The sequence below is a fragment of the Scomber scombrus genome, chromosome 8 (assembly GCF_963691925.1).
Source record: "Scomber scombrus chromosome 8, fScoSco1.1, whole genome shotgun sequence".
Classification (NCBI taxonomy): domain Eukaryota; kingdom Metazoa; phylum Chordata; class Actinopteri; order Scombriformes; family Scombridae; genus Scomber; species Scomber scombrus.
In genome coordinates this window covers 19,584,894-19,600,313 of record NC_084977.1, presented here as the reverse complement: position 1 = coordinate 19,600,313, position 15,420 = coordinate 19,584,894, and the positions used below count along the sequence as shown (strand labels likewise).

Here is a 15,420-nt window from a genome sequence, read left to right as displayed (position 1 = left end):
AACACCTAGCAACCAATGGCTGGGGAATGCATGCAGGAAAGTGGGGACAAATGTCGTAAATAATGACACGCTTTGTGAGAGCACCCCGTTTGGTTACTATTTATTTCTCAAAAAAATTAGGAGACTGTTTGTATTTACGTTACTTTAGTTGTGAACATTACGGTGATGAGAAGTACATAACTACAAGATAAGTTAAGATAACTTTTCCTACAATTTAGTATGTGGTCGTGTAGTAGTAATATTAATACTACTACTAATAACAACAACAACAATGATGATGATGATGATGATGATGATGATAATAATAATGATAATAATAATTCATCCACCTATTTCAATATCAAACAAACGTAGCAGCAATGAGGAGTATATTCAACCGGAAGCAGTTTGCGTGTCAGAGGTCGAGCACATTGTTCCTGCGCGGTTTAGTCTGTTTCACATAGTAATGAATGACGTTTTTACACAAATAAGGTCTGCAGATATACTTTTTGGCACCGCGAATAACAGAGTGACTGCGACGTTAGTGTGTGCTCAATATAATACCATATAACGTAACAATTATAATCTACTTTGAGGTAAGTTTCGGGAATGAGGTGCACAACATGCTAAAGCTAACAACTAGCCTCAACAGCAGACACACTGTTGAAGTTTATTTGTGACAAGAAGTTAAAACTGTTTGGCGAGTTCAGTTTAGCCTGGCAATAATGTCGTTGCAGCAATGTCAATGAAGAGCTTATCGTAACAAACGAATGTTGGGTTTTAAATAGGTTTGCTGTGGTTGGTGTCTATGTTGCACACATGGGCTTAATTGAATGGGATTCAGCAGCTCATCATTGGGAGATAATGTTTTGAAGTAGCATTTCAATCTATTATGGGAAGCATTGTAATTTTATCTAACTAACACAGGGACTGGCGATATTTTAATTGAAGATTACATTGAAATTGAGGAGCGTAACTGATGTGTCCATAGTGTGAGATACGTAATGTATATTAACTGTTCTTTCTGCATTTTACATTTGATAAAACATTGTTTATTTGATATGCTTTTTTAATTTTTATTTTACAACTGTTTGTAAAAAGTCTGAGTGGTGAAAGCTTATCACATTTTTCTGTCATGTGTGATATTAACACTATTTTTTGATTATTATTATTTTTTTTTTTTTAATGGACAATTTTTCAATATTATCTGGCATGGTCCTAGTCTTTTGTCAGTCTACATGACATCAAAAGGTTAAATGTGTTGATGAAGTCAGAACTTCTCCAGTCTGTCAGTCATCTTTCTTTAAACTTTTTCTTTTTATTTTATACAAAGACTGCTTAATTAATACCCTTTTTCTATCTTCTAAGCCGAGGGAAAGATGGCTGGAATTCTATTTGAGGATATCTTCGATGTAAAAGACATCGATCCAGATGGCATGAAGTTTGACAGAGGTGTGTAAATGTTCTTTTTAAAGCAAGGTTAAACAATGTAGGGGTCAAAACCAGCTTTCTGCTAAATGCTTGTATATTGTCATAGTGATTTTGTCTACTAATGTACCGGCCAGCTTTGCAGGTAATCAGCCATCACCCTCCTTACTAGTCTACAACCAATGCAAGTGTTGGAGTTATGTTAGAGATTATGTGACTTTGAAATCCAATAGCTAATTTGTTGATGGAATTAGTCAATAAATGCAGGTTTACCACATATTTGTTAGTGATTTTAATTCTCTTGTTTTGAATTATGAATTATTTCATGGTATCTGCTTAAAATGGTAGCCTCTGTCAGTTTTTGTCTTTTATAATCATGTATGATCTGCAAATATCTTAATCCACACTCTGCTATTACTTCATATTTGCCTCAGTGTCTCGTCTACATTGTGAAAGTGAATCTTTCAAGATGGACCTCATCTTGGATGTCAACATTCAGATCTATCCTGTGGATCTTGGTAAGGAAGTACATTCTTCTATCCTTGTGTATTCTTATTTTGAGATAAAGATTGCATGTAATTTAATGATGGATTTCCAGCTTGCACTGTGCCAGAATAAATCAGTTATTTTTCCGAATGTGATCAGAGTAAACTGGGCACTACGTAGTTGTAAAGAAGTTATTCTACTTTTTGACAAGTGGTTTCAAAACTATTCACTTGCAACCTTACCAATTGACTTTTGTTTACAACGTGGCTCGTGTAAGTGAGCATCATGAAGTTAAGTCAAATGCAAAAAAAATATTCTATGACTTCTATATTTGCACTTTTACATAAAGGCACAAAGCAACATGCTTCAACAAATCACCACTAACTGAAGGTGTGTCTTCAGTGCACAATGAAATCCTGTGGTGAACTTATGTGTCTATTTCATTTAGGCGACAAGTTCAGACTGGTCATTGCCAGCACACTATATGAAGATGGAACACCAGATGACGGGGAGTACAATCCTCAGGATGACAGGCCGTCCAGGTATAACATTTGCTATTCTGCTTATTGAGACATCTGGCTTGTTTAGCTTTTTTATTAACAGAATATTTCGGTGCCATTCGTCTTCGAGGGACTGTCCCCTGTGATATGGAGTATTTTATTGTTGGTTTGGATTTGTGCTCTCACTACACTTTGTTCCATTTTTTCAGGGCGGACCAGTTTGACTATGTGATGTATGGGAAGGTTTACAAGATTGAGGGTGATGAGACTTCAACAGAAGCAGCCACACGCCTGTAAGTGATGTTATTTAGTCAGTCCTCCTCATCCTCAGCTTACATTTATGTTAACATTTTTTTAATAACTCTGCCTTATAAACCATTAGCATAAAAATTAAGTAGTACAGTTAGTTATCTCAGAAAAATACTGAAATGACCAAAGAAACATCAATTAATTTAAAGTTCAATGTTTTTAAATTTTCAGCATTTTAATAGTATTACTGTAAAATGTCTCACATTTGCAGTGTTATAGGTGGATTGTGAATTATCATTAGTCTATTAAATGTAATTATCATTAGTCTGTTTTCTACAAATTGTTGCCATCTGATATATTGCAAAAATTGAAAGTCATTAACGAGTATAGTTTATCTTATTTTTTGGCTTCAATCTATGTTGTCCTCCTTCTTTCAGCTCTGCCTATGTCTCTTATGGTGGTCTCCTCATGAGGCTGCAAGGAGATGCCAACAACCTCCACGGCTTTGAGGTGGACTCCAGGGTTTACCTCCTCATGAAGAAACTGGCCTTCTAAAACCCAACTCTGCTCGCCCACTGCCACAGTCAACCTTACAGTAATACTGAACTGCATACTGAAATATTCAAGTCTGGAGCACACAACCTTTTCCAAGAGCTGTTCACAGATAGAACATATGGAGGTTGTAAAAAACACATTTTGATTTTTATTCCCATAACACAAAATGTTTCCTCCAAGGAGATGGACGAAGGACTAAAGACTGTGGCACTTCAGAACCGTTGCAACCTCCATCTACTGGCAAAATGTAAATAAAGACATTTTTTTATACAAAAGGACTCTTGGATTTTCAGTTATAATGGGTCATCCTTTTTTCTGTCTTGGAGTGTTTTTTCTTTTAGGCTTTCTTCCAACCATGCACCTCAGCTGTTTAGCTGCTTTTTCAAGCATGTTGAATTAGGTTTTATTTGTTCTGTAATCAGCACTTTCAGTCTATTTGTAACACTGTTATAAGGACAAAAGACAAGCTCACTGTCCAGGTGTCTAAAACATTACATGCTCTTTGGAAAAGCTATATATATTTACCTGTAATACATTAATGATGGACTCATGTTTTTTGCAAATATGCAACAACGTTACAGATGAAAGATATTTTTATATAATTCTTGCTTTGTACTCAGGTTAGCAGTGTAAGTGTGCCATATTACCTTGATGTGCCCTTTTTGTGTTTGCTGTACAAAAGATAACAAGAAAGGAGAGATCAAATGTTAAAAGGACAATAAACCTGTAAGAATGAAGACTAGGTTCACTGTATCTAGTCTGTGGTCTAGCTAGAATAATCAGAGGAATGGACACACTTCTCATTTCATAAATCTTCAATCTCTTTAAATGTATCTTGTGGTCTACATGGGTGGATGCAGTTTCCTTAGTAGTTGCAGCTGGCACTGGGAAAAAGTATTCATGGATTGGTCCACCGAGTTCAAGAAAAACATGTTATTTATTTACTTTTGTTGTATCTCACCATGCAGATATTTGTAGTACATGATGTATTCTTTGCCCAGGTTTGAAACACCCTGATCTGAGATTTCCGCTACTATGCTCATACAGTAGAGGCAAATAGACTGTCATGCTTACAGCATTGTGGGAAATGACATTTAAAACAATGGAATAGTCAGCGACATCTCTTTCCAGAAACACGGTTCCAATTAACTGACTAATTACACTTAATTACACTGGGACTTTGAGAGAAGGGTTCTCCATCACCATGCATCAAAAAAGACTAAATAGCTTGCATTAAAAAGCAGCTTTGAAGTCAATTTTGAAGGCATTTATCTTTATGTGTTTAATTCTCAGAGTTTTGAAAGTGTTATGAACAACATCGGAATAGGTGCCATACCTCATTTAGCCTTTAGCTTTTTCTTTTAATCATCTAGACCTGTTTTTCCCTGCTCATATGAACAATCAGCCCAACTAATCAGCCTCTGAGTATTTATTAAAACATTTAAATCATGTTGACTGTTTTCTGGCAAGTAATTTAGAAAATTAAAATATTTTGCTCCCAGACGAGAGTTTATTACCCAGCAGGAAACAGCTCTATATTTGCCTAGACGGCAGCAAACTAAAATGTGGACTCTCCAGAGACAAAATTGAATTAAGGGTAGAGCTGAAAGGGGCAGCTTATGTGTGGAATACAAGCTTCTCAATGTCAGTGATAATAGATGTCACAGGATGGGGAGTAATACTGCCAATGACTCACATAGACTCCTGATATGTGCATGGGAAGACTTTTAACCCTTAAACACATTTGAATGTGGGAATGTTGAAGAGCTTGTGTATGAAAGAACAAGCAGTAAATAGCATTGTCTCAACCTCTTATAGGAATATGATCGAATTCACATTGAGAATATAGGATCTGACTGGTGCGTTGTATATTTTTGAATTCCAATTGCAATACTTTAGTTCTGCAGATAGATAGATAGATAGAGATACAGTTTAATTGGTTGATTGCTTGATTGATTTCATTTTTAATGTCTTTGTCAGGATGTGAAAGCACCCAAAGATGCATTTTCACCATCATAGGGAGTCATGGTGAAAATACTGACTGGTTAGCGTTGGAGTCGCCTGATACATCATAAACTGTATATACTGTTGAGTAATTTGCTCTCATGCCTACCAGGTTAATGGTCAGGTAAATCGTGTACTTTAATGCAAATTAATTCTCAGGAAGCTCATCTAATACAGACAACATAAGGAATACGTGCAACCTGCATTCAAACTGAAGCCTTATGACATGCTGCTTAGAGGCCTGCTGGCACATCATGTACAGTTTTGGCATAGCTACATAATAGACCTCTGATCATATTTTGAGTAACAACTTTGTGCACTTTTGAAATAAAATTGGCACAGGTCTTTTTTTGTGTAAAGATTTCCATGTCTTTAGCGTTTGTGTCTTTATCCATTTACTACTGTTTAGAACATTCCAAACCATTTTTTGTTTCAAATATATCATCGCTTTTTAAAAATGATGTCTTTTTTTTTTTTTTTTAGGTTAAAAATACAAAATTACATTATTACTAGATGTGCATGCATCTTGACGCAGAAACGCTGTGTATTCTGTCTGGATGGTGTTAAGTTTCAGTGTTTCAAATTAAACCAGGGTGCACCCAAATACAGGTAGTCCGCCGGAAGTGATGTATGTTGGGTTAAAGTGCGCAGGAGCATCCCGGGTGCGTTTGTTTGTGCAATGTTTGCAGTTCGACACGGGTACTTCAAGTGTTACCTGTCCTGGGAGTTTGCTGCGCCTTACGGATCCAAACAAACACAGTTTTCACCGTGGACATTAGCGGGACAATATGCATGTCCACAGTATTTGAAGTATTTCTCCAGTTAGCTGCAGATAGGCTTGGTAACATGTCTCTGCATTCACCTCTAATTGGAAGCACTGCACTCAGGATTATGTCCACTGTGGTGTTTTGCAGAGATACTAGAATGGAAATGTATCTCGAGGAATAATGAAAATGATCAGTCGAAGTATAGAAAGAACATTATAACAGCCAAACACGATGGATACTCGACGGAAAAAGAAGTTGACATTTTTCACCATCGGACTTATCTTTCTTCTAAGCGGTATAGAATATGGTGAGATCTGCTGTGTGGCGTTGCAACACTGACATTGACAATCGAAGTTAGAATGGGACACAAAAATCATTAGTGAATGTTTATATTTTAATTATCGGATAATGTTATATATTATGTTGCAGATAGTTGCTAATAATTTAGGATTTGCTCTTGTTAATTTAGGGACAATGATAATTAAATACATTGTCACAACAGTTCTGGGGACATACTGTACTGGAACTTGTTGGTTTGACAAATTGGTTAGTCTCTTCAACTTGTATTTTCTACCTCTGAGGAGATGACACAATATTAAAATTGGCCAGGACTGTAACCAGGATTTATATACTGATGTCAAAAGTGAGTCATTAGCCACATCCCTCTAAGACACTTATTTAACTGTTCAAATGCATCTTACATACACAGGCTACATGCTTTAACTACATTATGTATTTATTGAAATTTGTGTATAATTGTAGAATACAAACTCTTCCTCTGAATGTTAAAACCCTGTAATACCCCAAAACAATACTGAAGATGCGAGCTTATTGTCACCAGAATCAGACTGTAAATCATTTATTATTTACTGAAACCTGGGTGGTGTTAGTAAGTTGTTGAGGCCTTTTACACAGATTCAGCTTGATCCATGATTGCATCAGTACTGTTAAAGAACAGATGACATCTGAATCAGTTATGCACAAAACACACACTTTTAATTGTGTGTCGACTCATCTGTGTAGTACTGGATTCCAGACTAAGGACTATTGTATTAGATTACATTACAGTGTACAAGGGTATTCTGTTTTTTCTGCTCACTCAGTGTAGGTGTCCGAAAAACTGTGACAAAGAAGCAAGATTCAGTTTTACAACAAATATGTGTATCACTCAGACACACAGATGTCTTTGTTAGGGTAAAGAAACTGTGGCATTTCATAGCAGACAAGACATACTGAGCGATTATTTCCTCGCTGGAATTTTGTAAGAGCACGCGTTATTGTGTCTTCTGACCCAGGAATTAAATTTGAATTGTATGGGGTTAGCACTATTCTTTGTCTATGTGAGGCATTAGAGGGGGAAGCTACCACTGCAGCCAAAGTTAAACTTGTAAGTCTGTCAGCATAACCAACATGAACACAAAAAATGTTTAAGTTGGAAGGACTAGATCATCATTAAAACATGTCTAACTTATTCAATCAAATCTTTCCAAAGACTATTAGAGACTTGTAGTTGTCAGGAAGCTTTAATGGTAGGTAAAATATATTTGCAGTTCACTGTGTGTTTATTGCCGTAAAGATAAATCTAAATGCCCCTCGGGGGCTCAGGGGAGTCACAGGGTTGCAATAAAGTTTGTTTAGAAGCCATGGGGATGCAGCCTGGGTGATTCTGCTTACGCAAAAGCAGACCAACAGAGCTACAGTATGATTGATTTATTCTTAATAGGTTACTGCTTACTTCCCAAATCTCCAGTGACACAGATGACTCAGCATAACTGGGTTAAATAGTATATGTTTCACAGATTTACAGTGTACGTATTTGCATCATATGTGACATAGTATATTCCAGTGATAGCCCAAAACCCATAATGTTTTTTGAATCCAGCTTATATGTACTATACTGTATTATACTGTCCCATATATTATTTGGGACAGTAAAGCATTTACCACTTTGTAAGGTTGCCATTCCTTTTCCCAACGCTTAAAAGGGACTTTATAGACTGAAGACACCAAGTCTTAAAGTGTGCAACAGCACAAGGCCTTCATTTACATGACACATTCTGTATTGGGGACAGGTCCAGAATGTAGGCAGACCAGTCCAGCACCCTCCTTTTCCACAGCCATGCCTTTGTAATGTGTGCAGAATGCTGTTTTGCATTGCTTTGTTGAAATATGCATGGGTATCCCTGAAAAAGCTGTCATTTTGAAGGCACCATATGTTCTCTCAATCTCAATGTACATCATGGCATTAATGGGGCGATCACAGAAGTGCAAGTTACCTTTGCCGAGGGCACTGACACAACGCAATACCATGAAAGACCCTGGCATTTGGACTTGTTGCTGTAACTACATATTGCAGTACTTGACAAAGGTTTGCCAAAGTAATCCTGAGCCCAAGTGGTTGTATTGCTTATAGATGAATGACGGTTCTTGATGCAGTGCCATCTAAGCAGTTATTCAGTTTAGGCTTGTGCCCTTGCCCTTATACAGTGTAATCTCTCCAGATTCCTTTAATCTTTTAATTATTTTATGCTCTGTGAAAAGTGAAATATCCAAATCACCTCCTATCTGTCTGTTAGAAACATTGTTCTTAAACATTTCAATAATTTTTTCATGCATTTGTTGGTAAATTGGCAATCTTCAGCCTATCTTTGTTCTTAAAGGAATATACTTTTCCTATGTGCTGTTGTACCAAGCCATGATTACCATCGCCTGTTGACATCACCTGTTTCAAATCACATTGTTATTTAATTATTTTATCTCATTACTAGGCCTAAATTGCCCCAGTCCCAACTTTTTTATTTGCATTTTTCATACCATCCCAACTTTTCACAACCTTTTTGGGTTTGTATTTGATTTGAGTGTATGAAAATAATTCCCCTCACTTATTTTTCCCCAGCTGTGATATTGCCCACAATATGGCGGTACTTGCAGACTTTAGATGCAGCACCTTACTTCCTGGGTTTGGCTTTATCAGCATTCAGCCTGACTGGCCTCCTCTCAGGACCACTGTTTGGTCATTGGTCTGACAGAACACGAACCACCAAGAAGATCATCTTGTTTGCCAATGTTTTTGAGATAGTTGGTGAGTCCATACTCCTATTGCACTCATTTTCTTAATAGCCACTACTATTGCCTAGAAATAGCATTGAAGTTTAACCACTTGTACCCCAATCATATTATGTACTCAACTTCTCATGTCACAAGCACAAACTCTGTTTGTTGTTCTGTTTGAGGTTTAGTAAAGTATATTACCCTCTTCTCCATTTTCCCTCTTATTTTAATTTCTCTCAGGTAATTTCATGTACTTCATGGGCTACTCCAAGTGGCTCTTATTGTCAAGTAGACTGGTGGCAGGTGAGTTTGTACAAAGTGACACTAGCACTGATTGGTTGCCTGAAGACTGTACCTGTCATACTGAACAGTGTATATTGACAAGATCATTTTGTAAAAGCTCTCTCATTTAAAAACTCCACTCTCTGGTTGTCTTCTATTGAGTATGTTTTTAAAACAAAAAATAATTGTATTAGATAATTATATTAGAATGTATAAGTAACCCATTTAACATAATCAATAGCCAGAAAACACTGGGATACATTATTACCTTTAAAACATTATGCAACTTGATAGCATCCCCAAATCTCCTTATTTCTATTCAGATGTGATGTTCTGAAACTCACTTTGAAGTGTGTTGATAAGTTTAACTCTCGTATTTTATGAAATATGATGATATGAAATGATGCAATGGTTCCTTTCGAACCAGGGCTGAGAGCTCCAGGTTTCACCGTCAATGTTTCAGTGCTGTAATTTATTCATAAAATATATGTTTTCCTCAGGCATCGGCACAGGTGCTGGCTCATCCATCTTTGGTTTCCTGACCAGAAGCACAGCCCCAGAGGATCGCGCCACTGTATTTGCAGCTGTCATGGCATGTCGGCAGGCTGGCCTTCTGATTGGTCAGTTGGCTCCTATGCTATTTGATGACAAATATATGACAAATGGTGACACATATGACAAACATACAGTCTACTAATCATTTGACTTTAATTATTATGAATTTGGTATGGATTTTTATTCTTTACACAGAAAATACCACAAAGTTACTTGGGATTACCAGATTTGCGTGGATTGGCTAAATATAAAATGAATTGAGCAGATTAAAGTATGCAACATGAATGATCACGTTTTAATTTTGCCTTTGTTGCAGGTCCAGCATTCAACATCTTCCTGAGGCTCTGTGATTTCCACATTGGTCCTTTTGTGGTCAATAAATACACTGCACCAGGGGTAGGGAACAAATTATGGTCATTTGTGTAGAAAGAAGATGTGTAAACTTTGTGACACATTTTTACACTCCTTTTCTTTGCCCACAGTTGTTTATGTGTCTGCTGTGGATTCTCCTTCAACTGGCTGTGGTCTTTATGTACTGGGACCTACCACCTCCGGAAAGGGTTAAGGCCAAGGAGAGTTCGACAAGCAAAAGCAGCGAAGAGGAGAACGAGCGAGGGCTTGTGGAAGATGAGGAAGAGGGAGATGATGAGGAAAAGCCACTAATGGCGTCCCAGGAGCTGGCGGGGTCCTACGGCTCAGTGGTGACACCCAACTCGACTAGGGACCACACCTCTGACACTTCCAATGCAACGGTGAATCATATTTCGCCACCCTCTTCTCCCATGCCACCAGAGTCCCACAGGTCTTCCAGCCCCGTTAAGAATTTCAGCGTAACCCGAGGTAGGTGGTTGGGAGTCGTTTTGAAGTTTGTGATTTTTATATCATATTTTTGGGGTTAATAAAAAACTTGAAAATCTATGGTCTTAATAGTAATTGAAACAATTCACATTAATTTGCCATAGGCTGGATTTCTCATGAAGTCTGTCTACCTCAAGCCCATTTTCCATTTTATGGCCCAGTTTCAGAGTTTTTACTTAAATTGAACTTTGCTACTCAAGGCACCACTGAGAGAAATATGCCTCAAATGTGTCTTTCTGAAGCATGCAGATGTAGTTTTAAAATGGTAACTATTCCATTGCAAAAACTTAATTTTGTCTGTCTCTGACCTTGCTGTTGGTTTCGGATTCTTCCTTCTTTGTTGCCTCTGATTTCTGCTTTGTCTCTATAGAGTTCCTGAGAGAAGAGGTGGTGGTGCTGCTGGCTGCTCAGTTCATCACCCTCTTCAATCAGACAGCACTTGAGGTGTAGTAAATACCACACAGAGAGACAGGACACAAGGGTAGAGAGAGGGCTATGACATACAATATAGGTTGCAGTCTAAACCATAGTAGGCTATGGGGGCACCCACATATCATGTGATTAAATAAGACTGAAGTTCTCTTTATATTTTTAGTTTGGTTTCACTGTTTTAAAATAAATTGACATACTCTGCAAGTACTGCAAAATAAATCAATTTTTTTCTTTTTCTAAATATTGATTCCTAGAAACTCCTGAAACAAGTGAAACCACACTAGGAATGGAATTACCACATACCATTGGCAAACATTGCTACACAATGTGTGACTGAGATATAAAGTATTTATGCACAGTGCCAACATCTACTGTACACCATTCCCTCCTCAGACCATGGTGACCCCACTGACTCAGAAGTACTTCAGCTATGGGGAGCTGGAAAACAGTGTCATGTACTGTCTGTGTGGTGTGGAGGTGATCGCTGGCTTCCTGTTTGTACGCTGGCTGAGCCAACGTGTTGCTGAGCGGGTGGTTCTGGCCATTGGCCTCACCATCTGCAATATCTCCTGTGTCTGGTGCCTCATCTTCCTGGCCAACCCACTGGGTCAGTGTACTTTCATGACTCTCGTTATTGCGGGTGTGCACCCATATCTTGACTTGTATTTACATTGTAACTGTTGTGTTTTTCTGTTATCTCCTCTGCTATACCTTTTCTGTAGGTGGTTTTCCGTGGCAGCTGACAGAGTTCATCATTGGGGTGTTTTTGCAGGTTTTGGGGTTGCCATTTGTGGCTGTGGCCCAGGTTTCTCTCTTCTCCAAAGTCACTGCGGAGAAAACACAAGGTGAGAAACAGCACCATCTGGTGTCCAGTGTGACTGACAGGTACTTAATGTTTCGTGTGTTGAGCTAGTACTTATTTGTGTCTTGCTGGTATTACAGGTTTCAGTCAGGGAGTACGTCGCTCAGTTGGTGGTCTAGCTACCATCCTGGGCCCTCTGTGGGCTGGTGGCCTTACTGGGAACATGTATATAATGATGGGTGTTATGATGGCACTTCTGGCACTGCTAACGGTAAGCAAAAGTAAAGGAGTGTTAGGAAGAGAAGAAAAAAACAAACAAAAAACAGAATCTTAGTCTAGGACCAGACATTTCCACAAATGTAAATTCAGTGTATAAAGACACTATTTGCTTTTGGCTCCATATTTCAGATGCATTGCATGAAATTATTGTCAGTAATGTAATGCCAGTACTGCCACTTGCAGAGAGGATAATGATTAATCACCGCATCCTTTTTAATGCAACCTTTGTGCCTTGCGCTTATTTATATATATATATATATATATATATATATATATATATATATATATATATATGGTTAAGTCTGGTTAAACCCGGACCTCAAAATGTATGTAAATCTCATTTCAGTGAGGTTTTGTTTTTTTTTAGCAATGAGAATCGAATCAGAACTAATGAGAAACAAACAAACCACACAAAAGGGTTTAAAGTTATGAACAGGAAATGCATTTTGACGTCTATAGCCAGCGGCTCCATTTGAATTAGTGAACAAACAAGCAAAACAAAATGCTTGTAATGAAGCGTGAGCAAACCACAGCCCAATAACTAAATGTTTCCCACTATCTTTGACAAAGAGGAAAACAGAAACTTGTGTGTGCCTACTGAGTAAAGTGAAGACTCATTGTGCACTTCCAAACAGAGGTGAAGGGGCTCCACCTTGCAGTTCTTAGCATCAAACTCTAAAAATTAATACTTTGAGCCAGATTACTGCACTTTTGCATCTTTGGTTTTTAGGATTTGCTCAGCAGCTACACGAAGACAAGTTCCTTTTTAAAGCTGGAATGTATTTAAAAGAAAAAAAGAGGTTGCTAAAGATTTTTAAAAAAAATAGGCATTCGATGTCATTCATTTAAAAATGCATTTTATGGGGTTTTTAAATTAAGATTTTTTTTTTCTTGGATTGATCTGGTCTTTTTTGGACACTCCACATCTTTTCTTCAAAGTGTTGTGCATGTGTGATTATCTTATGGAAACCTTGAGTCTAATCTTAGAAAAACATAATAAATAAAGAAACGTACAAGAGAATCACATTGTCTTTTAACACTGGTCTAATATTGTTTAATACAGATGATGCTGGCTTTCTCATATGACCGGCTGGTTGAACCTGCTGCAGAGGAGGAAGAAGAAGAAAGCCCAGAGAACTGTGGTTAATGCAGCTGGAAAAGTAGATATGAAAGGTAGCTTTTAACAAAAACATAATGCACACTGACCTGTACTGGTAACATTAAAAAATTGAATTTTGTTGTACTCAATGATATATATTATATTATTATATGTCTGGGTGAGGAAATTATTTTGGCAGGTAATTTTTAGTGTAATAACTTTTCGTAGGTAGGTAGGCAAGTAAATATGTGTATATTGGTAATATTTCTATTCATCCAGTATTTTTTTCTCTTTTAGCCAGAGCAAAGTGGGAGGTCCCTGTCCTGCACCTCACAGTCCCTCCACAGTCCCACTCTCTGCTTTGGGACCAACGTGCAGGGTGATAATACACACCAATAGCATACACCTCACCAACTCATGAGTTCTTCCCTAAAGCTTGGACTCAGTGTTGTACACAGAGGCTGATGAAAGTACTTATTTGGTGTATTTGTATATTTCCCATGGAAATATGGAGTCCTGCTGACATCACATGTGTCCAAGCATTGGATGAAAATTGTTTCCATCCGTTTGTGTTCTGCACTAAGCACAAGGGAGGTGCCTCACATATTCTGCGTGTGTTTCAGCACATGCAATATAATACTTATTGTTAAATTAACATGGCAAGTGGTTGTTTATTAAAGATATAGCTGAATATCCCTGTGCTGTAGGAGAATTGGCCTTGATGACTTGTGATTTCAGTCAACTTTTATATTCAGATCCATTTCATATACATCTGATATAACAAAAGTTCTCCCTGAATGCAACTAAACATATGCAATTACTTTATTTTCATTGCAAAATGCATACATTCATTTGAATGCTGAACTATATGTTTTGTGAATTAATTCACTACCATTCAATCAGTGTGTCTAAAAGAACTGCTAACTAAGAATTTTATTAATCTTGGTTTTATCTTAGAGTTTGTCATCCTGTAATGATATAAATGCTGTTTCAAAGGCTGCACAGATTATCCCAACCATAGAAGTAATACAGTTCTCAGGGAAATGCTCAATACCTGTAGGTTTGGTGTGGAAATGTTAGATATTCAATTTCACAGTATTACCTGAAATAAAAATCCTTTGGATATCTGTAAAACCAAAAAATAAATGAATGAGGCGATTAAATAATAAAAGGTGTCTTGCCTTGCTTTGAAAAGAGAAGAGTAATAAATACGTTCAGTGGTGATGGTGTAGTACATATTTTCAACACTGGTGGGCACTCTAACTCTTCTGAATTATACAGTTCATTCATTGCCATTACTGAATGTCAAATATGTTACACCAGTCAGCCAGAAAACTCCATAAGGTCAAGTGCAGTGTTACAAAAATATATTTTAAAAAATGCTTTATTAGCTAATTAAATTTAGTGCTTTAAAAAGTCTTGCAGGTGTTTTAGGTTCACAGAAAGAAAATGTACACCAATCAGTCTCAGAACAGTTATTTCTAAAGGCTTTAACTTTAATGTTTTATACCTCTTGAAAAATCTGTTCAGGTTTTACACTTATAAATCAAAAAATATGTTATGAACTGAGACTATTTATTTCATATTTATTAAACATTTATTTATTAGATATTTTTTGGGCACCTAACATGTACATTAACTTTTTTTATTTGTTTTTGTTTTGTTTGTTTTTTTATTCCTTGTCTCTATATGGAAAAAGATAAATCTTCCACTATGCTTCATTTATTTATGTTTCATTGTTTTGTTAGGAAATAATGATTGTGTGTTTGTGAAGTTATTATGTAAGCTGAGCAACATCGCTGTTCAATACTGAAATTAATTATAATATAATGATTCACTTAAAAAAATAAAGAAGTTCAATTTTCATCTATTTCTTTAATTGTAAAGTTCTCTAAATATCTCTTTAGTAGATCAATTGTCCTGAACTCAAAGGCTCCTAACTGAAACACTGTCACAAGGTTTTTGGTATATTATCAGATTACGTTTAACATAAATGACAATATTACAGAGTGGTGTGTGTGTGTGGAAAATAAATATGCTGGTATGGCACTTGTAATTTAAAAGAACATGAAAAAATATTTAATTAATACATGT

At 36.9% G+C, this 15,420-nt stretch overlaps 2 protein-coding genes across 2 annotated transcripts; both read left to right on the top strand.

Moving 5' to 3' along the window:
- The first annotated feature begins 415 nt into the window (after positions 1 to 415).
- Positions 416 to 3,725, top strand: polr2h (RNA polymerase II, I and III subunit H). Its single transcript, XM_062424282.1, has 6 exons — positions 416 to 575; positions 1,348 to 1,431; positions 1,842 to 1,925; positions 2,342 to 2,435; positions 2,603 to 2,686; positions 3,080 to 3,725. The coding sequence occupies exons 2-6, from the start codon at positions 1,359 to 1,361 to the stop codon at positions 3,195 to 3,197; spliced, it is 453 nt and encodes a 150-aa protein (XP_062280266.1). The 5' UTR covers positions 416 to 575; positions 1,348 to 1,358; the 3' UTR covers positions 3,198 to 3,725.
- A 2,158-nt stretch (positions 3,726 to 5,883) lies between these two features.
- Positions 5,884 to 15,180, top strand: mfsd8l1 (major facilitator superfamily domain containing 8-like 1). The gene is made up of 12 exons (XM_062424476.1): positions 5,884 to 6,275; positions 8,865 to 9,050; positions 9,260 to 9,322; positions 9,802 to 9,921; positions 10,173 to 10,252; positions 10,339 to 10,696; positions 11,085 to 11,158; positions 11,540 to 11,753; positions 11,869 to 11,991; positions 12,089 to 12,219; positions 13,291 to 13,400; positions 13,624 to 15,180. The coding sequence occupies exons 1-11, from the start codon at positions 6,200 to 6,202 to the stop codon at positions 13,372 to 13,374; spliced, it is 1,509 nt and encodes a 502-aa protein (XP_062280460.1). The 5' UTR covers positions 5,884 to 6,199; the 3' UTR covers positions 13,375 to 13,400; positions 13,624 to 15,180.
- Positions 15,181 to 15,420: the final 240 nt, after the last annotated feature.

What these genes read in the sequence shown, in the direction of transcription:
- polr2h (XM_062424282.1), top strand. Translation starts at nt 1,359, where the DNA reads ATGGCTGGAATTCTATTTGAGGATATCTTCGATGTAAAAGACATCGAT. An exon ending in TGGCATGAAGTTTGACAGAG is followed by an intron (nt 1,432 to 1,841) that starts GTGTGTAAATGT and finishes TATTTGCCTCAG; the next exon opens with TGTCTCGTCTACATTGTGAA. An exon ending in CAGGATGACAGGCCGTCCAG is followed by an intron (nt 2,436 to 2,602) that starts GTATAACATTTG and finishes CCATTTTTTCAG; the next exon opens with GGCGGACCAGTTTGACTATG.
- mfsd8l1 (XM_062424476.1), top strand. Translation starts at nt 6,200, where the DNA reads ATGGATACTCGACGGAAAAAGAAGTTGACATTTTTCACCATCGGACTT. An exon ending in GCAGGCTGGCCTTCTGATTG is followed by an intron (nt 9,922 to 10,172) that starts GTCAGTTGGCTC and finishes CCTTTGTTGCAG; the next exon opens with GTCCAGCATTCAACATCTTC. An exon ending in CACTGCGGAGAAAACACAAG is followed by an intron (nt 11,992 to 12,088) that starts GTGAGAAACAGC and finishes CTGGTATTACAG; the next exon opens with GTTTCAGTCAGGGAGTACGT.